The sequence below is a fragment of the Dreissena polymorpha genome, chromosome 1 (genome assembly GCF_020536995.1).
Source record: "Dreissena polymorpha isolate Duluth1 chromosome 1, UMN_Dpol_1.0, whole genome shotgun sequence".
In the NCBI taxonomy this organism is placed as follows: domain Eukaryota; kingdom Metazoa; phylum Mollusca; class Bivalvia; order Myida; family Dreissenidae; genus Dreissena; species Dreissena polymorpha.
In genome coordinates, this window is record NC_068355.1 from 92,839,469 (window position 1) to 92,864,509 (window position 25,041).

The window sequence follows — 25,041 nt, forward strand, 5'->3', positions numbered from 1 at the left end:
TAGGTCAAGTTCGCACATGGGCCATGTCAGGAATAATCATTTATATTTATAAAACAGTGCAACGCAACAATATTTGGACTTCAGCTCATAACATTCCTTACAATTTCCATATTTAAATCAAACAGGTCCCAAATCACAACAGTACATTTGTTTACAAATAATGCTTCATACATACACTTTGGAAGCTGCCATGGGTTAGAGCTTAATATATTTATTTAAACAAGAGCACGGCATGGCGGATGCCAACGCTTGGCTGTGGGTGCAGTTTTGAATAAATGAAAGCTTGTCAGAAGTGACCTTGACCTTTGACCTAGTGACCCCAAAAAGAGGTGTGGCATGAAGAACTCATCAAGGTGCATTTACATATGAAGTTTTAAAGTTGTATGTGGAAGCACTTTGATTTTAGAGCCTCTGTTAAGGTTTTAGCACGACGCGTTGACAGACGCCGGACGACGAGCTGGCTATGACAATACCTCGGGTTTTCTCAGAAAACAGCCGAGCTAAATAAACTAAGCTCATACATTTAAATGTCCATCATATATTTCTGACTTTACAAGCCTCACCCTTGCTGACCACCCGGTACATGAATGGCATCTTTACCCTCTCCAGTCTGGTCACTGTAGTTTCCCATATATCTATCCAGTCTTTACATGGTGACTTAACATGGGATTGATGAGGTTGTCTATCATTTCAACGTCAATCCATCGGCCTGGGACTGATAAGGCCTTTCTGTAACAGTCTTGTGTTCCGAGCGTCAGACACTTCCTAATGATCCATATGGCATCCAACCAAAATGGCGCATCATGCTCTGCATTTTAACGGTTATACCGGTTGTGTACCGGTAAGCAATCCTCGTAGTGTCACAAAATATAACTACAACAACAGAACTCTTAAAATTATTCAGTTGTTTCACATTGCAACGCTTGATAATTTTCAGGATTTTAAATCGTAAAAAGATGCGTATAATGGATATTTTAGAGCATGGTAAATGTTCAGTAATACTGATTCCTCACAAATATCATAACAACAACGAAAATTTGCGAATCTGAAAGTATTTTTTTTAAATTTGGTCAATTTACCAAAACGAGAAAAAGCCACTTTAATGATACGTGAAGTTGACAAATTATGAACGAAGGACAACGCTGGGCAGCAGCACATACAAAATTGTGATCTGGTGATTTGAGGGCTGCATTCTTACGAATCAGTAAAACACGTTGGAAGGTTTTAAGTTCACCAACAAGACACCGCGCCAGAACAACCAAAAGGGTGACACATGTCAATTGTAGTCTTCCTGTTTGCGTGTTGGCGGGTTTGAAGGTCGCCAAATGTCTAGATTAAAAGAATAAAGAGATTATCAAAGCGTAAATTGTCTCACATTAAGTTTAGTGTCATCTCTATTGTCGTTCTTTATTGGTGTATGTTATGCTTGCTAGTGAGTATATGTTATAATATGTATACGTGATTCAGAGATGGTAAAGAATGCGCAGCAAACACAAACGCACACACAAACTTAATTTTATTGTTTATTTAGAATTAACGTGAATGTACGAAGGTATTGGTTAGTCATCAGGACACCTTAATTAACAACATTAATGTCAATATTTATATTTGTTAGTTATTAACATGTATTATTCTTTATCAAACAAAACATGCAAAACAAATATGGTATATGATTTGCACTTATGAAAAAGCAAGAAACTGCAAATGGTCTGACTTTCGATCTGGATTGCGAGCAGTTAAAGGAGCTGTTAACTATTTGTGTCATTGAGGAAGTTTTGACCGCATGACTAATGATAAAGTTATAATTGTATTCAATACATTAATAAAATCAGATCTACAGTCATGCAAAGTTTTTATCAATGATACTTTAATACGACCTAAATGCTCTCTTTATACATAGTTAAAATAGCATTTTTCCTCGAGCCCCCCCCTCCCCCCGTCAGAATTAAGTAGGCTGATATCTGCCCCCTCACAACAATTCAAGGGGCAAAAAAGTGCACCAGTGTCTGTAGACCAGCGCTTCTGTTAATGGACATCCGGGCGTAAATTACGACCAAAAACGGCAGCCATCTGGCATCATCATCATTACCTTTTTACCATAAACAGTTACTCAAACAACAATTGTATCTAATAAGAACTTGAATGCAAATGGTGAGCAATCAATTACTTATGGCGAGTAAGTTGTGAAAACAATACCCGTTACACATTGTATGCGGTGACAATTTAATTTAGCCACGTGATAATATTATTTAAGTCCCTTTGTACGCATTTGCACCATTCACTGTAAATGAGTGCCATGTAAAAGTTGTGTTTAAATAAGAGCCATATTAGCAAGAAAGTTACTGGCGTTTTTTTTCATTGTAATATTCGCTCTATCTATCGACTTTACTCGCCGCGAAATTTCTTAGCAGTTCTCGGCCCAATAAAAAACAGTGAGGGGGCTTATATCCGCCCAGTTAAAAATCTTTGAGGTGTCATCTCTCCAGGGGGCACCTATCCTAGAATCGAGCGAACTCCGAGGAGTAGGAAACATTGCAACGGTACAAACAAAAATATGGGACACTGATCAAATCTTAGCCACGAAGAGAACGCAGACATTTAGATAAAAAACAAGAGCTGTCAGAAGACAGCGCGCTCACATTTTCGAGTGCTGGACAGTATAACGTAAGCTATCATATTTTCCACAATCTTATGAAAATTTGTAAAAACATAAAACAAACATATAAAATTATATTTTAAGTTTGAAAGCAATAGCTTGGGTGGGATGGTTGGACGGTCTTTCAAAAATAAAAGTAAATATTTGTTTATAACCATGTTTAAAAAAACCATTTCTTTATGAGTGGGAGGGGTGGAGAGGCAACCTGACAAGTTGAATTTGACCTTTGAATGACCTTGAATCTTAAGGTCAAATAAATAAATTTTGCTTAAATTGCCATAACTTCTTTAATTAGGATCAGATTTGATTCATACTTTGACAAGTCAACACTTACCTGACACCCCGGTACCACAATGGACTCCACCCAAACCACCCCCACGCCCCACCCCAGAATACCCCCATTTCTTATTTTTGAAATATCATCAAATAAATGACCACACCCCAACATTATTCCCCCTCTCCACCCCCCACACAATTTTTTTTTATTATTTGAAACATGGTTTAAAACGAGATGTGTTTGTCAGAAACACAATGCCCCCTATTGCTCCGCTTTGAAATAATTTTTCAATATATCATTTGGCAGGTTTAGAAATTATCTCCCTTTTAATGCTTATTACTTCCATTGGATTGTATTTTTTTACTTTTGACCTTGAAGGATGACCTTGACCTTTCACCACTCAAAATGTGCAGCTTCATGAGATACACATGCATGCAAAATATCAAGTTGCTATATTCAATATTGCAAAAGTTATGGCCAATGTTTAAGTTTTCGGACAGGCACACAGACAGACAGACAGACAGACAAACGGACTAACAGTTCAACTGCTATATGCCACCATACCGGGGGCATAAAAACACAAATATTTAATTTTATTATTTTATTTTTGAAAGACCATCCAACCACCCCACCCAAGCTATTACTATCAAACTTGAAATATAATCTAATTACTTTGTTTTGTCTTTACAAATGTTCAATAGATTGTGGAAAATATACCTGAATTCAGAATCCTCTATAAGGTACCACTTCTTTAAAACATAAGCGATCAATATTTTTCAATTATGGTCCTCTTCCAGTTAGAATATGACTATATTATCTTGACATTATTGATTATGAACAATTTCGTATGATGGCTTAAGTTATACTGTCAAGCACTTGAAAAGTCGAGCGCGCTGTCTTCTGACAGCTCTTGTATGCATTATGTTTGATCACCCAAAAAGTACTTGCAGGCTTCTATTTGAGCTAGCCCTATTGCATAACTATATACGAACCCACAGAATCCAAAGTCGAGCGCGCTGTCTTCTGACAGCTCTTGTATGCATTATGTTTGATCACCCAAAAAGTACTTGCAGGCTTCTATTTGAGCTAGCCCTATTGCATAACTATATGCAAACCCACAGAATTAGATTCTAAGTGTGAGTATTGGTTTAATCATGGCATCGAATAATTTGAAGAAATATGGACCGCAGAAATATTCGAACAGAATTTGATATTCTTTAATGGCAAAATATGATTTCCTTACCCTAGCGACTACCATAATTACCTTTTAGCAGCCGACCAGCATAACTTAGACAGACATTGTATTTACTGGAAAATCATTGCAACGCCATTTCTCATATTGACCCCCATTTCTTAATACCATTACATCAGTATTCTTTAAATTCAAATTCACGCGTGTTGAAGAACAAAATTCTGCTGAAGCGTTTACCGGCAGCTGTTAATTGACGGCAGTATCTGCACAATTTACAATGTCATCAGCAAAAAGTATGCACAATATGTAAGAAGACATTAATTTCATCAACCCCTCGATAAAAATAACGTGTTCTTTTCATCGATTCACATTGTGTTCATTTTTATTTTTATTGACTTTTATGTTATGTAATGTTATATTATTTGTATTTATAGGACAGAAAATAATGTGTTACATTTGAGCATGAAGACAAACTATTGTATAAGTCCAAATAAACAGTCTGTCTGTTTGTCTGTCTGTCTGTCTGTCTGTCTGTCTGTCTGTTTGTCTGTCTGACTGTCTGACTGTCTGTATGTCTATCAGAGTTCAAAACATGACATCGTTAAACAATCAACAAGCATCCAAACGAACGTTAAGTCCAGATTTCAAAGTACCGTAGTACATACAAATATAAGTAGCTATGAGCTTCGAATTGTGGCTCAACAAGAAATTATTCATTTAGCACACAAAGTTATTTCAACAAGGCTGCTTTCAGTAAATTGACTAATATAGGAAATAACAGACTTGTATCTGTAAACTGCCCATCAATATTACTACAGTCCTTGGATCATTCAATAAAAGGCCAGGTAAAATCCTTGCTGGGATGGATGGCATTTCACATATTGAAGACCATGGCAGTTCAAATATCTCCCTCCTGCTTTTCTCTAACAGCTTCCTGAAAAGTTTTCAAAACACAACATCAAGAGGTGCAAGAAAAAAAGAACAAGAGATTTGTTTGTCACACAATGCCCCCTTCTGCGCCGCTTTGATTTATTTATTTTTGTTTTTGATTATATCCCTTTAAAAATATTACTTCCATTGTAAAAAATGATCTGTACCTGCCAAATGATAAATTGAAACTCCTTTTAAAGCTTATTACTTCGCTTGGATTTGTTTTTTTGACCTTTGACCTTGAAGGATGACCTTGACATTTCACCGCTCAAAATGTGCAGCTCCATGTGATACACATGCATGCCAAATATCAAGTTGCTATCTTCAATATTGCAAAAGTTATGGCCAATGTTAATGTTTTCGGACGGACGGACAGACTGACTGACGGACAGACGGACTGACAGACAGCTCAACTGCTATATGCCACCCTACTGGGGGCATAATAAAAAGAAGTCAGAAGAGATACATTTGTGAAAAATACGAATTAACTGGCACTGGTCAGCAATTAAAACTTATTTTACAAGGGCTGTTGTAAAACACCCATGCCCCCCAAATGGGGTGTCCGTTGTAGTGGCAGCCATTGTGTGAATACGTTAGAAATCATTTTACTGCTTCAGGTCACTGTGACCTTGACCTTTGACCTAGTGACCCGAAAATCAATAGGGGTCATCTGCCAATCATGATCAATGTACCTATGAAGTTTCATGATCCTAGGCCTAAGCGGGCTTGAGTTATCATCCGGAAACCATTTTACTGTTTCGAGTCACTGTGACCTTGAACTTTGAGCTAGTGACCGAAAAATCAATAGGGGTCATCTGCCAGTCATGATCTATGTACCTATGAAGTTTCATGATCCTAGGCCAAAGCCTTCTTGAGTTATCATCCGGAAACCATTTGGTGGACGGACCGACAAACAGACCGACGGACCGACATGTGCAAAACAATATACACCCTCTTCTTCGAAGGGGGGCATATAAATATATGGCTTCTTAGCTCAGATCGCCCTTTTTCGGCATATTGATAGTGGCATCCGCAAATTTGAATTAATTGAAAAATTGAGTGGTCATATCCCAGATTGCTTAGTTGCTTGCAAGTCTCTGGTAAGTTTTCCAGTTAGTGTGCTTGCATTCCCAGAAAATTTGCAGACAGATGTTGAAAATCAAAACAAGATAAAATTCAAACCCAAAACTGATTTATGATGCATGCTAAAATTATAGTGAATCTCTATGCATCCGTAATTTCTGCACATAATTATACAGTTAACATGAACATGGAACCAGCAAGGCTTAAGACAGAGAAGCAGACACATCATAACACACATTTCATAACATCATGAACAAAACATAGGTGTACAGTGGATATAAAATAATACTCCAAGGCTGTGGGCCATCTAGGCTTACAAACCATAATAACAATTACTAGTATCACAGGCTTGACATTTCATGTGCTTCTTAGTACTGTTTGAATGCATGTATGTTACATGTACATCCAATGATTCATTCCAAGGTTTCCTTGCTCAACATTTTGTTAACCCAAATTTAACAATGTGGTCAAAATCTTTTGGCTATCTGATGGGCTGTATTTAGAAAAAAGTGAAGGTGTTGCGACAAAGATAAATTTGTCAATGTGTAGCCTTTGGCTACTTTGGCATATGCCATACATGGAAGTTGCTAGACTTCTGACTTCATATCTTTGATACAGTAGAAATTTGACCATCAAGTTAGATCCCGTTTACAACAGGCTGATGGAAACCTTGCCACCTCATAGACAATTCCAATTGTGAGTAGAAGAAAGTACATACATCACAGTGCAGCTATTCATACCCTGAATCGTTCCTCAAGCAGTGAGACTTCGGAGATGAGATCAGTGATGGCATTGGTGAGGGCTTCCTGGGGACTGTAGTCAGGTGTTGTCTGCACACGCAACACTATTTTGTGCTCCAGGGGATGCGGATTCTTGTAACCAGTGAACAAAACCTGTGGATCCTTGCGCAATTGTCTGTTCATTAAAATACAATGATCACTTATAATTACCGGTATTAAAAAATTCACAAGGTTTAAAACATGATAAGTAAACAAATAATGCAATTGTGGGTCACTGGGCATGAAAAGTGACTTGCACATCTACATTTCAAGGTAATGACATATTTTAACTGAAAATTTAGTCAATGGAGAAATGTGGAAGTCATTTATATTTATTCATTTATGCTACTGCCATAAAATGGATCTTCACATTTTATGCAGACAGATCAATAAATAAACTGACCAACCAAAAAAACTGATCATACATGTATGACTTCAATATAAGCCCTCCTATATAATATCATGATGATATTATGTTAACAGTTGCTGTCACTGAACATCAATGTTAATAGTCTATATTGGCATGAAAATGTTCTTACTTGCATTTTTACAACTTTTTCACTTTAAAAAGAACCCAATTAACATTAAACTTCTTTAAATACTTGCTATGAAATCTAGATTTAAATGTCTTAAATCGTGCAAACATAAATGCATTGATTTGCACGATGATGATCTGAAATATTAACTATATGATGCTATGTTCTTAAATCTTTTTCTAAAAAGAAGACTGAAGGGATTTAGTTGACACTTGTTCGTAATTTCATTTCATAGTTCCTCAAAAAGTTGTAACTCTGTTGCTCTGGTCTCCTTCCTACCATTGAGTAATTAAATGGTACTAATTAAATTGAATGAGTTTTAATTCCATTTTATTATTGTTTAATTTGAGTTGCAATGTTATGAGGTTAAATTTTATTTACACTTATATGTATTATGAATATTGCTGGGCCAAGTGTGAGGACAGTAAACTCAGGTTGAGCGCTCTAAAACCGGTTTACCCCCCCCCCCCCCCCCCCCCCCCCACACCATTCCCAGGCAGTGACCTTAGCTTTATTCTTCTATGTTTGTATGTTGTTTTGTAATGTGCTGTTTCGTACTGTTTTGGCAATTGGTCACTTGCATTAAATAAAGGACCAACTAATTGTATATAATGAAAATGCAATACTGCTCCAGCAGCTGGAGTTTCACTTCTTTATATTGAAGCTGACTGGTCAGGGTTTTTATATATTTTTTGTATTTCTTTCATTATGACAACACAACAAAGGCAATTTATATTGTCCTGTTGATGTTTATTTTTTTATTTTTGAACAGGAGGGCATAAAAACCATAGGTCACTAACCTGAGACATGTAGAGACCCATTTCGACACATAAGGCATGATTTGAATAAATTGATCTTGACCACCAGGTATTAAACCCCTGACCCTTGCCAATTATGATAGTAAGATTTAAAAAGTTATTTACTATATAAGTCTATATTGATTTCACCAAATTTAATTAGTGGACAACCATACAATATTTAACACCAATTATAAAAGAAAAGACCTAGTGGGTTCAGAGAAGATTTTCCAAGTTATTAACTATATGAGTCTTATTCTAAATAAATCGTGAGACCCTTCGGCGTGGCAAGTTTTGACCCAGGGACTTAATTTCATCAAACCTTTCAGCTTTGCAGTTTAGAGAAGTTTGTTTATTTTACTACATACATATACAGTGGAAGCCCTCTAAACCAGATCCTCTCTATACCGGAATCCTCTCTAAACCGGACGAATATTCCGGTCCCATTTTTTTCCCTATAAAACCATGCGTAAAATATCTCCTCGTAAAATAAGAGCGGAATCCCCTCAATTCCGAATACTGGTCATTCTTTGGATCAAAATTGGGTAATTCCATACGTAATTGTACCTCTCTAAACCGCTCATGGCCTGTTTATTGCACCTCAGACCTAGTGTCAAAAAGTTGTGAATAGCGGATTAAAGACGCGTAAAATTAATAAAGGTGGTAGAAAAATTTACAAACTGTAAAAATCGCAAAACAATATAAAGATACTTGTCCTGTGATGTACATATTGCTCAATAGATGTGATAATACTGATAATAAGTACTGATAACATTAACAAACATAGAGTTCTTTAGTGTGTTTTGTTTTTGATATAGGAAGCCGTGCTAAATTTTAATAATCTTAATGCTATTTAATTTTATGTTGTTTATTACAAGTGCTAATTTAATGTCATATAAACTGGTGATTTGCAGAGTTCTTGATGCAGTTGCATTTAAATATTCATTGAGATTTTCAAATTGGTAATTAAGATAACTAAGACTAAAAATGTACGAACCTCCTGCTAAGCGATGGCGCATGAAATTTTATTGTCTTTAGAAGACAAAATCAAATTGATAAAAGAGTCAGAGATGTTGCCAAAACCTACACTCAAGATGCTGTCAAAGAAATATCGGGTAGGAAATTCGATGATCGGGGATATCGTGGGAAAAAAGTTGGCGTACATGTTTTTCAGTGTGAAAAGGAACTAAATTCACCTAACACATGCATGCATGAATACAATTGTTTGTTTTTCAGGGTGCACTGTTTGATCTATGTTGTGACTTATTTTGCTTTCAAATCAACAGATTAAGCGACGTGTTTTTCTTATGTGATGCAATATGAATGAATGGTATATATAAATAAACTATGACAATTTGCTTAAAGTGTTTTTTCCAAATAAGGCTATGTAATTGACCTTCTGAAAGTAAAAAAAGTCAATGTCCCCTCTAAACCGGAATCCTCTCTAAACAGGAATTTCCTCTGAGTCACGGGGGTGTCCAGTTTAGAGGGGTTCCACTGTACAGCAAAAAAGGCGGGGCCAATTTTGACTCCAAGGTGATTATTTGAGCAAACTTTGTTGCGGGCCATCATACTGAACGCACCAAATATTGAACTCCTCACCATTGTAGTGTCATAGGAGAATTTTTGTAAGTTATTACTTATATAGGTCTATAAAAATCATAAGACCCATGAGGCGTGTCCAGTTTTGAACTGACATAGATGATTTTAAAAAAAGGCAATGTTACACACCAAATATAAGACCTGACCTTTGTGGTTTCAATTTTTTTTAATGTTTTCATTTAAAAAAAATTATTTTAAGCTCTTGTGACCTACACATGTACATTTTAAATGGTCTGGAACGAGTTGAACAACTTTGAAAGAAGGTCAGCTAAAATTTACCCAGCATGACATAAACATAGACTGACAGAAAGTACTGTTTCATAAAAGCTACTATGAGCACTATGTACTCATGTGAGATATACACATGTACAATTCCATTACATGTTTTCACAAACAAAGATTTAATGTTTGTAATACTCTTAAATAATTATATAAAGAAAAAAGTTCATAAAATATTTTGCATTTCCCAGGCTTCAAATCCCTTATAATGAAACACTATTTAACTTGCTATAATTGCTACACCAATCAAGCTTTAGATGTATTTTCTAAATAATTGATAAAAAGCGTTACAAACTTTTTGTATTGATGAATTGCAACCTGTTTTCCAGCAAGTTGAATCCTTGTTGCCAGATTAAACCAAACAGTCTAATGCAGCACTATCATTTAAACAAATGTTCCACGTTGGAGACATATGCCCCCCCCCCCCCCCAAACAGGACTTTGAACTAGAGACCCCAATTTCAATAGGGGTCATCTACTGTCAATGGCCATGCGCATGTGAAGTATCAAGCCAATTGGTCAATTTATTGATGAGTTATTGATCGGAAATAATTTTTACACTTTTTGTGACAGTGATCTTAACCTTTGACCTAGTGACCCCAATTTCGAAAGGGGTCATCTACTGCCCAAACCCAATGAGCATGGGCAATGGGACATATCAAGCCAATCCATTGATTCGTTGAAGAGTTATTGATCAGAAACGCTTTTCCCACTTATTGTGCCAGTGACCATGACCTTTAACCAAGTGACCCAAATTTCAATAGAGGTTATCTACTGTCCAAGGTCTATGCCGATGAGAAGTGCCAAGCCAATCGGTGAATCAGTTGACGAGTTATTGATCGGAAACGATTTCATAATTAGAGTGTATCAGTGATCTTGACCTTAGACCAAAAGCCCCAATTTCAATAAGGGTCATCTACTGTCCTAGGCCAATGCACATGTGAAGTATCAAGTCAATCGGTCATTCGTTGATGAGTTATTGATAGGAAACGATTTTCACACTTAGTGTGATAGTGACCTTGACCTTTGACCTAGTGAAACAATTTCAATAGAGGTCATCTACTGTCCAATGCCACTGCACATGTGAAGTATCAAGCCAATCAGTCAATTTGTTGACGAGTTATTGATCAAAAACCATTTTCACACTTAGTGTGATAGACTAATGATAGTGGCCTTGACCTTTGACCTAGTGACCCCAATTTTAATAGGGGTCATCTACTGTCCATGGCCAATGCACATGTGAAGTATCAAGCCAATCAATCAATTGGTTGACGAGTTATTGATCGGAAACGAACTGGTCTACCGACATTCAGAGTGGTCTACGGACAGACAGCAGGCAAAACAATATACCCCTTCTTCTTTGAAGAGTCGAATAATAAGCTTGTAACTATTGCTCACTCAAATATCAACAACAGGAAGTATGACATTGCAGCCAAGAAAAAGCTATTAAAATACAGATTTTTTTTATCGCTTGTGCTTGCTTTAATGAACTATTTAAGTTATATCAAAGTGAAAAAAATATTCCATTGATTACCACCATCCCACCTAAACAAATCCCCAAACACAAGTCAATACACCTGTGCCCAGCAGTGCCATATGCCCAAATTCTAGGGAAAGGTGTGAACTGAAGTACAATAGCACGATTTTGTGCGTGCCCCAGTGTGTATTTCTGGTGGTTGAGGTCCTTATGCATTAATGGCTTCATTATGTGAGCACTCCTTACCTACCTAATTTCATGTAAATTACTATACTTAAGAAATTTGGAATGGATTTTGAATAATAGCTGCAATATCCGGCTGTTTTACTGAAACTTATTAAATTTTGTTGTGGACTTTTGCTAAGGGAGGAAACACGAGTACTTGGAGGAATCTTCCCCTGTGTGGTATGGTGACCATCAAGGCACCATCTAATCTTGCATGAACACGGGTCTCTTAAGTGAGAGGCATGTGTAACAACTGCTGCGCTAACTGCAAAGCCATATTAAGATTTTTTACATGTTGGATATTACAAAAGCAGAATCCCAAATACCTTGGATGTGTCATGAAACATCAGGGAGCAAAAAAAGGGAATTTACGGACATCAATAACACCTGGCTGCAGGGATTTAATTACTTGGAAAACTAGGAGCCAATTTAATACACATATTTTCATTTTCTGTGTTTACTTTGGATCACAAACAGGGAGAAGGTCTTGAAATATAACTTGTAATGCATAACATATAGTTTTTTGGGATTTCTTAATTTGTTGCAGATTTGGTGGCTAAATATAAATTAGCAATACATGTACATTCTGTTTCTAGGGATGTTAATTAAAGTCTACATGGCTAAATATTCATGTCATTGAACTATCACTTACGTGCAAATCATGTTCCCCAGGGTATGGTCTTCTTTGTTGATAGTGAATATAGATGCATTGGGTACTTTGGTATCCTTGTCTATTTGTATCCTGAAACAGATTATACGAATTTTGCCACTGCATTTATATATATATAGAGGATAAGCAAACCTACTTGTACTTCCTGCATGCTGGGCAAGCTTAATCAATCTAGTTCATTAAGTGGTTCAAAAATGACAAAGTTATTTGCTTGTCATCGAAAAATTACTACCGAAAATGCGTCATTTTTGTGATTGGCACAATTGAATTAGTAGCTACATGTACATTAAATGAAAGTTGATGTGATTTTACCAAAATTGTGTCCAAATTCATTGATGTAAAATAAGCAATACAGGCATTGCACCTATTTTACCTATTATTAAAGTACATTTGTTTTTATGTTTTTTTAACAGTCCAGTAAAAAAAATCTTATAACATGCTTACAGCTACAATTCCCTCTAACTTGGTAGCCATTTACTAGCGTCAGTCAAAGGTAACATTGCTCAAACCTTTTTTGGTTTGGTGTAGTTAATTAAAGCAACTTGTTTCAAGTTTCTCAACAATGTTTACGATATTATATTAACAAAAACATTAATCTTTTTGATGCTACATGTATGAGAAAATCAGGAGATGAAATGCCTTTACCCTTTTATATTTAAAGAGACCTTGATAAGAGTTTTAAACCAGTACTCATATGTTTCATTTATTTAAGCCATAAACAGTTAGAGCACTCATAAATTGATCTTAAATTATGTACAACATTACAGTAAATGAAATGTTAACCTTTTAAAGCATATCATCTACATGATCATCAGGTTACCCAGGTACCATTTTCATACATCTAAACAATGTGAAAGGTCTTAAATTATGAATAATTTTGTTAATCAATTATTTTAACCTTGATATTCTCATTTATTATCAGATCAAGATTTATGATTAAATTAATTCGTGTCAGGTCAAGTAAGAATACCTCAATTTTCTTTCATGAACAATCTCATAAGTCGAGACCTTAATTTGAATCAGTTTTTGGAGGAAAAAATCTGGACGCATGACTGCATTTTAACGGTAGCCCTGACAAGCTACATCACACAAAAAACAACAAAGGGCAACAACTCTTATTTTAGAAAGTGAAGGGTTATGGCTCTTAAGCATTACACTTTTCCTCATTAATATCAATACACCCATGAAGTTTCATGTTGAAGTCTTGCATGATATCTAAAATATTGCTCTGAAAACTTACATAAATCAGTTCGCAAAGTATATAAACATACAGTGTTTGCCACTTAAAAAATATATTGCCAAATTGTGTTACTTTAAAAAATATATTGACAAATGTTAATAATTTGAACATATTTTTTTCTCTCAGAATTCTTAATTGAATGTTCTGCGCTATTTTCTACAGGTCTAGCGCTGACCCAAAACTTTGTTGAGCCAACCAGTTTATTGGCTTAAAAAAAACTGGTTATCATATAAAACAAAATGTTTATTAGCTTCATTGTCTGTCCTATTGAAATATATATGTTTGTATGAATAGTGAAATGGGCCCCTTTTGGGATTAGGGTGTGGCCAATTGTTGTATTATCAACAAATTTCATTAATTTAATTACTGTCCACATGTCACATTGTTGATTTAAAATGCTTGTGGTATAATAATGTTGCTAAGCAACAAATAAGATGTTGCAGGTAGTGTTATCTATTACACCATCAGTTGAACATAATATATAGACCATTAGTAATTGACATGACGCCGCCTGTCAATCAAATTCTTATCTTAGAATTGATCCACCAATCAGCGATCGATTAATCGGGCGCACTCGTTAGCAACGACCTGTCCCCCATTTTCCTAGACAAGCTACATGTCTAGGTTCACTTTTATTCCAACGAGTTCCTTTGTTTTCCTCTTAAAAAAAAAACGATTAAAAATGGTTAAACTGTGTCAATGGGGATTATGTAACTCGGACAATCGATATCCTGACAGATTAGTTGGTGACATTGACGTAGAGAGCATCTATACGGCAACAAATGTTCACCAAAATCATCGGGTATATCGCTTAACTGTATCATAGACATGTTCATCTGCATTACTTTACGAGAACTGAAACCCAGCATGAAGCCTAATTTATGCTGTGATTTATTACTCTGATAGTAATGCACTTAATTGACATCATACATGTTATTTGAAGGTGACATGTGATATCTTATCTTATTAACGGTATCTACACATTTGCAGTCATGTGGTGTCACCAATAAACGCTTTTAATCCACACTAGGAGCTCGAATGCCTAGACCTCGTTTTTTAAACGAGTTTCGTTTATTTTGTTTGGATAAAAAACGGAAATGAAATATGGCAAAAACGGTGTAAATATGGTTAATGCAACTCTGACATTTGGTATCCAGAAAGATAAGTTAGATGAATTAAATTTATACCATTTCCAACGCGGCAATGCGGTCTTGACAAGAGCGAGTGGAAGCTTCAAGAATTACCGAGATCTCCTTTATAGAACATTAATTTATTTCAAAAACTTGAAATGTCATATAAGCAATAACTAAGCATTATTAAGTATGTATTATGTCACGTGTGCATGTAAAATAATTGAGAATTTTGGTACCCACTTCGTGTAACTTTACGAAATCCCCGTTAAAAATCGCGTTTCTGTGTGTGTCAGAAACAAGTGAAAACCATTTTGTTATTATTGTAATAAAGACGTATCGATAAATGCTATTGTAAAAGAGTTATTATAACTGATATTAGTTAACCAATAAATGCGGTAACTTCGGGGAAGTCGGTACCTGCGCGAGCGTCTGATATTGGTAGCCTTATTAATTTATAATAGCCTGACCGTATTCCATTGCGTACAACGCTAATTTATATCAGACAATGTCCAAACTTATTGTGTTGTTTTTGCGCTTTAAATAATAGTGATTGATAAATGTCCCATAAGCAATGTTTAATATGATTAATATCACTTTTATACGTAATACAGTGTATGTAACATGTAGGATTGAGGTACCCACCCGGCGTCAGAAAGCATGTAAAACTTCACAGAATTCCCAGTTACAAAGCGCTATTTCGTGTCAAATACATGGGTAGGGGGTAATGTTTCGGTAATAATTTTTTTAATTACACGGGTAAATACCGGTGAAGTGTTAATTTATTGCAAATACCACCATTACACGTAATAACAGGTTCGATTTCGGTAAGCGTGCAAGCGTTTGAGAGCGTGTTCAATGTACCGATTTACCCGTTATAAATAGCTGATGTTCTCTTTATTCGTATATTTTTTGCATTTGCAGAATGACTAAATGGCATCAACCCCTTTACAAGTGTAATATGGTGTTAAAAGCCAGACATAGACTGATTAAAATCAATTTGATGTGGAGAATCGGACACAGGAGGACACAGGAGGATTCTCAGCCATCAGTTGCCCCATTTACAGGTCATGCAAAGTTGAACATTTAAAAGGACAGTCTGGAGCTTTTAAACTTCTTAAAATTGTTCATAGATGATGCCTTGATTAATTGCCTTGTGCGGCTACAAATAACTATGCTTAAGCTAAGTTAAATGGCCCATTTACATTATAAAAACAATACATGTACTCAAGAATGATCAAATGGAAAAAGGTAACCTAAGCACTGGCAATAAATATGGGGCTCATTTACAGGTCAGATTTGGAAACTCTGCTGTATAATGAGATTTTAAATGATTTTTTAATTTAAAACAAATATTTGTAACAAAATATGAGTTTGATTTAATGTTTAAGGAAGTAAAAAGATTCTGAACATTACTGGTTTGTTACAATTGAAGTTTATTTGATACATGTACATTATCAACAATTAATGAGAAATAAGAAAAAATGTAGGTTTTTATACACTTAACATGTCTTATTGTATAAAACAAGTGAAGAGTTGATTGAACGCTGAACAGAAAACACTTACCCTTTAAGTTGCCGCAAAATATATGTAAAACAAAGATCTTTGACCCAAATGTACCATTTCTCCCAATGATGTTACCAATTCTCCCTATATGGCTTTAGAGAGAAGTGATTTCTCCCTTAATTTTGAGCCTAGCTAGACCCCTGAATGTCCAATAATTTCAAAGTTTTAGTAAAATATATATGTGGTTTGCATGATATTATATTTAGCTTTATACATATATATAATTTGTTAACCCTGTTTGAAATTTAGTTAAATAATGAATATTAAAAAATTACAATCTTAGATTAATATTTGACTTATTAAATGGTCCTTTCACTTTTTACCATCAGGCATATAAAAGTATGTTGATATATATTAATTTACCAATAAATGCATTTCAATCATTAAAAACTGATGTACTTCTTTAAAAAAAATAAGTGCAAAAGCTTCTATCTATTAGAGCCCAAATATCCTATTTCAAGTGCCGAAATAACTACCAAGTGCCTAAATAAAGTCCAAAGTTTTTAGGTGCCAAGTAACTAGGACTCCCTCTGCCTTTGGCTTGGAAATAACAAAACTGGGGTGACTATGTTACAACAATCTATACAAAGCTTTGGAAGTATATAACAATTTTAAAGGATTTTGATATGTGTTGAAGTTTGTCAATAAATGCTTTAGCCTTTATCTTGATAAATGTAAACATTGGATTCAAAAGGCTCCAGTAAAAAACAAGAGTTTATTAAAGAAAAAAGGTAACCCTTAACTGGGCTAGAACCACTGACCCCTGGAGTAAAAGTCTAAAGCTTAAGACCACTTGGCCATCCCTGCTCAACAACAGAACTCTCCATATTCGCAAATCATTTCGAGTTTCAACTGACTTTATAATTTTCAGGTTTTTAAATCGTCAAAAGATGCATATAATGGATATTTTATGCATGGTAAATGTTCAGTTTTACAATTTCCTCACAAATATCATAACTACTAGTACAACAAAAATTTGAGAATCTGAAACAATTTTTTGTCTATTTACAAAAACATTACAAGGGCCCTTTAAGGAGCTTCAAACCTCAACTTCTTGCCTGAATTAACTCTAAGACATTCAACATGTTCTACACATTCATAATACAGTGGACATACTTATGGCATTATGTAAAATTTGCATAATATAAATATCATGACTCTTAAAGCCACACACCTTGAAATGAAATACATGGCGTAGTAAATTTAAGTATAAATAAGAAACATATTTTATATATGCCAATTAGAATATATCTGGTGGTTACAAGGTAGAATTCCATCTCTTTTGCGCTTTAAAACTTGTAAAATAATCGCGTTTGTCGAAATGGACGTATACGTCTAGAAATCCTACTTTCAGTTTTAAATGCGGTACTGTTTGAAAAATAATAAATAACATGCTAACTAGGCTATAGATTTAATTTAAGCTATGCCAATTAGAATAAATCTGGTGGTTACAAGGTAGAAACCCATCTTTTTTGCGCTTTTAAACTTAAAAGTGATTGCTTTTGTCGAAATGGACGTATAAGTATAGAAATCCTACTTTCGGTTTTAAAATTAAAAAAATAATAATAAATTACTTGCTAACTAGGCAATAGATTTAATAACAATTTTGCACACTTTCAAATTGCATCTATATGTACATGTAGCATGAACCAATGATTTTTTCAAACATAAATAATTGATGTAAAATGTTTGCAGGAATAATATTTAAGGTTTAAGAAGACATTTTCTTTTTGTTTTAATGCATTTCTTTGAAAATTATATTTTTCATGAATTTTTTGGCAACAAGAGGTTATGCATTTTAAAATAATGTAATTAATATTCTGTAAAAAAAACTGGTACCATGAGTAGCATGAAACAATAATTTTTTAAAACATAAGTAATTGATGACGACTGAGTGCAGAGATAATATCTAGGGTCTAATAAAGCATTTTATGTTTGTTTTAATAGCTAGGTTACTCTAAAAAATCTATTTTTCATGATTTTTTTAGCAACAAGGAGTTATGAACTTTATAAAATGTTATTGTTTTTTTAGACCGAAACTGGTGCTATGATAATACTGGATGACATGCACTTCACTAAAACATTTATAATTATATTGTTTATTCTTGAAAATGTATCTCACCTATTACCTAAAAATACCACTTATGATCAGAAAATTCAAATATAATGATGTTTACATTTTTTTCAACAAGCATAATGGCCTTGTTTCTTTTTATTCAGCCACAAGTTCTTCTCAGCCACTTTAGGGTTATGTTGCCTTTCTTTTAAAAATTATCAAATGAAAAAAATCTACACTTTGATACATTTCATTAAATAGTTGATGTCTTTACAACACCCAAAGGCTAATAAATTTAGATATCAAGTACTTCCTTACTAACATGACCATTTTAGGCGGGCAACCTAGCAACCTTGATTTTTTCATATTTTCCTATCAATCTGTTATATGTGTCGTGATTTATTTGATCGGAAAACATTTTAATGTCTGTTATAACTTTTAAATAATTCAATAAAGTAATATTGTTATTTTCCGATAAACCACTATACTGATTAAACGCGAATATTTTATAAATTATTTGCATTTTCATTTTAGGCGGGCAACCTAGCAACCTTGATTTGTTCATATTTTCTTATCAATCTGTTATATGTTTCGTGAATTATTTGATCGGAAAGCATGTTAATGTCTGTTATAACTTTTAAAATAATTCAATAAAGTGATATTGTTATTTTCCGATAAACCAACATACTGATTAAACGCGAATATTTTAAAAATTATTTGCTTTTTATATTAAACAAGGGCTGTTTGTAAAACATGCATGCCCCCCATTTGGGCTGTCCATTGTACTGGCAGCCATTGTGTGAATACGACTTTTGTCACTGTGACCTTGACCTTTGACCTAGTGACCTGAAAATCAATAGAGGTCATCTGCAAGTCACGGTCAATGTACCTATGAAGTGTCATGATCCTAGGCAAAAGCGTTCTTGAGTTATCATCCGAAAATCATTTTACTATTTCGGGTCACTGTGACCTTGACCTTTGACCTTGTGACCACAAAATTAATAGGGGTCATCTGCGAGTCATGATCAATCTACCTATGAAGTTTCATGATCCTAGGCATATGCGTTCTTGAGTTATCATCCGAAAATCATTTTACTATTTTGGGTCACCGTGACCTTGACCTTTGACCTAGTGACCCGAAAATCAATAGGGGTCAACTGCGAGTCATGATCAATGTACCTATGAAGTGTCATGATCCTAGGCAAAAGCGTTCTTGAGTTATCATCCGAAAATCATTTTACTATTTCGGGTCACCGTGACCTTGACATTTGACCTTGAGACCTCAAAATCAATAGGGGTCATCTGCGAGTCATGATCAATCTAACTATGAAGTTTCATGATCCTAGGCATATGCATTCTTGAGTTATCATCCGAAAATCATTTTACTATTTCGGGTCACCGTGACCTTGACCTTTGACCTAGTGACCTGAAAATCAATAGGGGTCAACTGCGAGTCATGATCAATCTACCTATAAAGTTTCATGATCCTAGGCATATGTGTTCTTGAATTATCATCCAAAAATCATTTTACTATTTCGGGTCACCGGGACCTTGACCTTTGACCTAAAAATCAATAGGATTTATCTGCGAGTCATGATCAATCTACTCATGAAGTTTCATGATCCTAGGCGTATGCGTTCTTGAGTTATCATCCAGAAACCATTTTACTATTTCGGGTCACCGTGACCTTGACCTTTGACCTAGTGACCACAAAATCAATAGGGGTCATCTGCGAGTCATGATCAATCTACCCATGAAGTTTCATGATCCTAGGCGTATGCGTTCTTGAGTTATCATCCGGAAACCATTTTACTATTTCGGGTCACCGTGACCTTGATCTTTGACCTAGTGACCTCAAAATCAATAGGGGTCATCTGCAAGTCATGATCAATGTACCTATGAAGTTTCATGATCCTAGGCCCAAGCGTTCTTGAGTTATCGTCTGACAACCACCTGGTGGACGGACCGACCGACCTACCGACCGACATGAGCAAAGCAATATACCCCCTCTTCTTCGAAGGGGGGCATAATAAGTAATCTTTGCCAAAATGTATTTCAAACCATAGAGAAATCTATATAAAATTGACGACTTTTATAAAAAGACAAAAACATTTATGTTATAGAAGTTTCAAGATAAAAATAAATAATACAAGTTTTATCAGATATTGGTAATAATAAATTCCAATATAATTGAGTGACTGAGCTATGGGAATTGATGAAACTATCAGATGGAACGAAAAACTGAAATATTTATTTTTCAATATTTTATGCACTTTTGTTGAGCCTTAAAGGGGCCTTTTCACAGATTTTGGCATTTTTTTAACTTATTCATTAAATCCTTTATATTGATAAATGTAAACATTGGATCATAAAAGCTCCAGTAAAAAATCAAGAAAAAAAATTAAATAAACAGCTGCGCCATGAGCGCATGATACGCCGGTCGTTCGCCAATGAAGTAGTAAGGTAATAAATAACCCTTTGAATCATTTTTTTACTTCAGTTTATTTGTATTTGAATACATGGTTTATTTTATAAGTACATGAGCATGGAGCGCCGTCTCCTTGACATTCATACCATATCTTTTTTTGAGTATATGTATGCATTTCTTTAGAGGATATGGAGTTGAAGTAAACCTGTTATAGATATTTTGACCAATAATAAAAGAGAAATGTAGATGGGTAAGTGGTAGTGTACAATCGGAATAGAAAAAGCTCACCTTGTTCAATTTTTCAGGGATACTAAAAAAAAAAAAAAAAAATCCATCGAAGGATATTTGAGGTACAGTAGGACATTCAATGAAATCACGAAATTTTGACGAACAAAGTCCCATAACTCTGGAACGACAATTCAGAATTCCGTCAAAAACGAAAGGGGATCAGGGTTTATCAATATTAAGATTGTGTTGAAATTTGAAAAAAATCCATCGAAGGATATTTGAGCTACAGTAGGACATTCAATGAAATCACGAAATTTTGACGAACAAAGTCCCATAACTCTGGAACGACAATTCAGAATTCCGTCAAAAACGAAAGGGGATCAGGGTTTATCAATATTAAGATTGTGTTGAAATTTGAAAAAAATCCATCGAAGGATATTTGAGCTACAGTAGGACATTCAATGAAATCACGAAATTTTGACGAACAAAGTCCCATAACTCTGGAACGACAATTCAGAATTCCGTCAAAAACGAAAGGGGATCAGGGTTTATCAATATTAAGATTGTGTTAAAATTTGAAGAAAATCTGTCAAAGGATATTTGACGTAGCGTACGACATTAACAGACGGACGGACGGACGGACAGACGGACGCGGGGTATACCATAATACGTCCCGTCATAGACGGGCGTATAAAAAGGAAAAGAACATTGCCCGGGGCAGGTTTCGAACCAGTGACCCCTGGAGTCCTGCCAGAGTCTTGAAGTAAAAACGCTTTAGCCTACTGAGCTATTCCGCCGAGTACACACTCTTGACGTATTTTATACCTTATATAAGCAATCTTCGTAGTTTCACAAAATTTAACGACAAAAACAGAACTCTCCAAATTATTCAATCGTTTTGCGTTGCAACGCTTTATAATTTTTAGGTTTTAAAATCGTCAAAAGATGCATATAATGGCTATATTAGAGCATGGTTAATGTTCAGTATTACTGTTTCCTCACAAATATCATAACTAAAACGAAAACTTACGAATCTGAAACAACTTTTTTCAATTTTGTCAATTTACCAAAGCGTGAAAAGATCCCTTTAATGGGTATTTATAAGCATTTTATATAGACAGTGTTCCTCACCAAAATCAAGGAAATATTACTTGTTATTCATTTGTGTAATGGTATACAATAATTTCATGGTAGAATATTTGAGAAAAACATTACAAACGAAATCTTGTCAGCTGAAATTGTTAATATGGTTATGGAAATAACCGATCTTCGGTTTCCGAAAAACAATGTGTCGCGGTTTCCGCAAAATACGATGGTTGCACCCAAAGATATTGGTGTTTCTGACCATTATTGGTTGATAAATTTATGATTGTGATTCTCATTTGATACATATATGATTTCAAGGCTGATAAACTTGAAATATGCAAGCAATTTTGTCGTTTGGCATATGTCTGTCGATACATCTGTACAATCTGTAATTTCCGTAAACACTTGTTAAATTGTAGCAGACACAATTTAAATAAAAATTCTTATGTTTTACACAAATATTCCAGGGCTTTCCTTAGACCTCAAATCTCAAGAGTCAAGGACTCTTGGGACCATATTTTCAAGAGTCAAAATCAAACTTCTGAGAGTCCTAATAATAACGCAGGGGAGTCAATGATTTTTTGCAATTTAAGCAAATTACTGAGATATAATATATAAAAAGCAACAAATAAAAAGATACATGTATGTTAACATTTATTTCTTACATTTTACTGTCACTACAACACTATGCATTTAAACACAATATTTCAATGATTAATTAATACAAAACATGTATTCTAATACAACATTAACTTCATGTATACAGCAGAGTAATATGTCATATGTTCTTCTTTCGCACGTTTGGGGGTGTTAGGAGCACTGTCATTTAGATCTAAAGTACGCTTTGTCGTTGGCGTCTTACACACACTTTCAGAGTTACTACCGATTCCGAATTCGAAAAGGTTTCTCTGCGACATTTTCCGAATGTACAAGCACAATTACACTTTGCACAATTACACTTTATCCAATAACTTTGTTTGACCGTTTCGCGTGGCTATTAAATTAAGAATGAAATACAAAATGTGAAAAAAACACATTTCCGCTGGCTATCACAAAAAAAAAAAAAAACATACGGGTGGTACCTAAACACAATAGCCTATATAAATCGGTAAACTATAAAAGGAAATTATTTCTACTCGCCGATAAAGGTGCCTCCGTATTTAATCCCATCAAAAATTCTGAAGCCCTTAAATTATTTCATGTGCCATCTTCACTGAAGACGTGCGACAAACACGCCGTTTTCTATGCCTTCTCAAACGGTCAATTATTACGCCTACATGTATTTTGTAATCAATTAGCTCATGCAAAAATTGTCACTTTGCCACAAGGCCAGTTGTATCGGTTCTATAGTTATTTTTAGCAACTTTGATACAAAGCGTGTAATTTGACGTTGTAGACAGTACATATGCCAGCATAACTTTCACGCGTCTTTGAACTGAGCAATCATGAAGTGAAACAGTGATGGGTGCATTCAGCTTTGGAAATACATTCTGCCATACTCTGGAAATATCTCAAAATATGCTTTACGGTGTTATGTGGATATGGATGTTATTATTTTATATTGAATATTATTAAAACTGACTCGGATGAGTCCATTCTGTTTTGGTGGGTTTATAGTTCTTCTTAAATGCTCTGAGCTTTTATGAGTACATACGTACAGCTCAGAGGGTCAATAGCTGGGAGTTGGAATATTGCAACTAGGTGGGTTTAATACACGTCTTTTCCGCTAACAGCTAATAACAAATGCTATGATAAATAATGGAAAGTTAATACACGCGTCATCGAACCAGCAGTGTTTTAATTGGTCAATACTAGATTTCTTAATTAACCAAACTCCGCCTACTGGATGGACTTGTGCTTCGATGATTGGAAACGGGCGTTAACGATTAGCGTGTACTAAATGAGATACTCCGCCCCGAGCCAATTATCGCTTAGTCTTAACATCTTTTGATCTCGTTGACGCAAGTCGGTATATTCCCCCGGGTCAAATGTGACGCATGACGTAATTTTCTCAAGAGTCAAAAAGGGGTCTTCTGTAATTTTCAAGCGTCAAAACCCGGGAGCTCGGGTCAAAGGAAAGCCCTGTATTCTAAAACTTTCTTGCTAAATAATAATACATGAATGATTTTAAAGTAATATTGCATTGTTTTCAGTCAGGAACACTGTCTATGACCGAGAAAAAAACAAAAACAAACTTTTTGGTTCACGATTTTTACTTTCTTAATAGCTTGCATGTGGCATGGCATTGAATGTTCCGCAAGATAAATATCTCAACTTTATTTATTGGATGATTTCACACTGTTTTATCCATTCAGAAAAGAGCTCTTAAACGTAATTTAGACCCATGTTAAGCGAGATAAGTACCACTTTTTGTACACTGCCAATTTATGACATCACGAGTTGCCTCCCTTGTTGGTTCATGCTACTATATGTATTGATTAACATGTACTTCATTTCAAGGTGTGTGGCTTCAAAAACCATCCGAGTAAGATCTGTCCGACTTCTATTCAAAGTTGAACGTTATTGAATAACACATGTTAATTCTTAATTAATAATACAAACTCCAAGTATAATACAAACAAAATAAATACAAACTTCTTTTCAGATTCAAATAACAAAAACGACTCAAAAGTTGATGGTGCATTCATTTTATTTTCACCACTTCTATTTGTTGTTGTTGTTGTTGTTGTTTTGCTGTTGAAAAATTATAACGACTACATATATCCTTGTCAGTTGATCGTTATACGAAATTAATCATGTTGTACCCTGATCAATTTTGCTGACTCGAGCTGGTAACTATTATCT

The 25,041-nt window shown here is 34.9% G+C and overlaps 3 protein-coding genes across 3 annotated transcripts in view; all 3 read right to left on the minus strand.

Annotated features, from left to right (window-relative positions):
• Window positions 1-25,041, minus strand: part of LOC127840886 (mucin-5AC-like) — a 451,267-nt gene that overhangs the window by 350,953 nt on the left and 75,273 nt on the right. The window lies entirely within an intron of this gene.
• On the minus strand, window positions 1,511-24,961 carry LOC127841019 (DNA-directed RNA polymerase II subunit RPB11-a-like). The gene is made up of 4 exons (XM_052369520.1): window positions 24,832-24,961; window positions 12,485-12,574; window positions 6,879-7,053; window positions 1,511-5,059 (listed from the first exon to the last, which is right to left on the minus strand). The coding sequence occupies exons 1-4, from the start codon at window positions 24,882-24,884 to the stop codon at window positions 5,024-5,026; spliced, it is 354 nt and encodes a 117-aa protein (XP_052225480.1). The 5' UTR covers window positions 24,885-24,961; the 3' UTR covers window positions 1,511-5,023.
• LOC127841010 (DNA-directed RNA polymerase II subunit RPB11-a-like) overlaps window positions 1,511-25,041 on the minus strand; it is a 492,318-nt gene continuing 468,787 nt past the window's right edge. The window contains exon 5 of the transcript XR_008030668.1: window positions 1,511-2,880. The gene's annotated coding sequence lies outside the window, so the exon portion shown is untranslated. The remainder of the gene's footprint in view (window positions 2,881-25,041) is intronic.

Bases quoted from the DNA above. Each gene is read 5' to 3' on its own strand.
- LOC127841019 (XM_052369520.1), bottom strand. From the start codon at position 24,884: ATGAATGCACCATCAACTTTTGAGTCGTTTTTGTTATTTGAATCTGAA. The intron at 12,575-24,831 runs GTTTGTATTTAT...AATCTGTTTCAG, and splicing joins TTATTTGAATCTGAAAAGAA to GATACAAATAGACAAGGATA. The intron at 5,060-6,878 runs GTATGAATAGCT...AAAACTTTTCAG, and splicing joins TGCTTGAGGAACGATTCAGG to GAAGCTGTTAGAGAAAAGCA.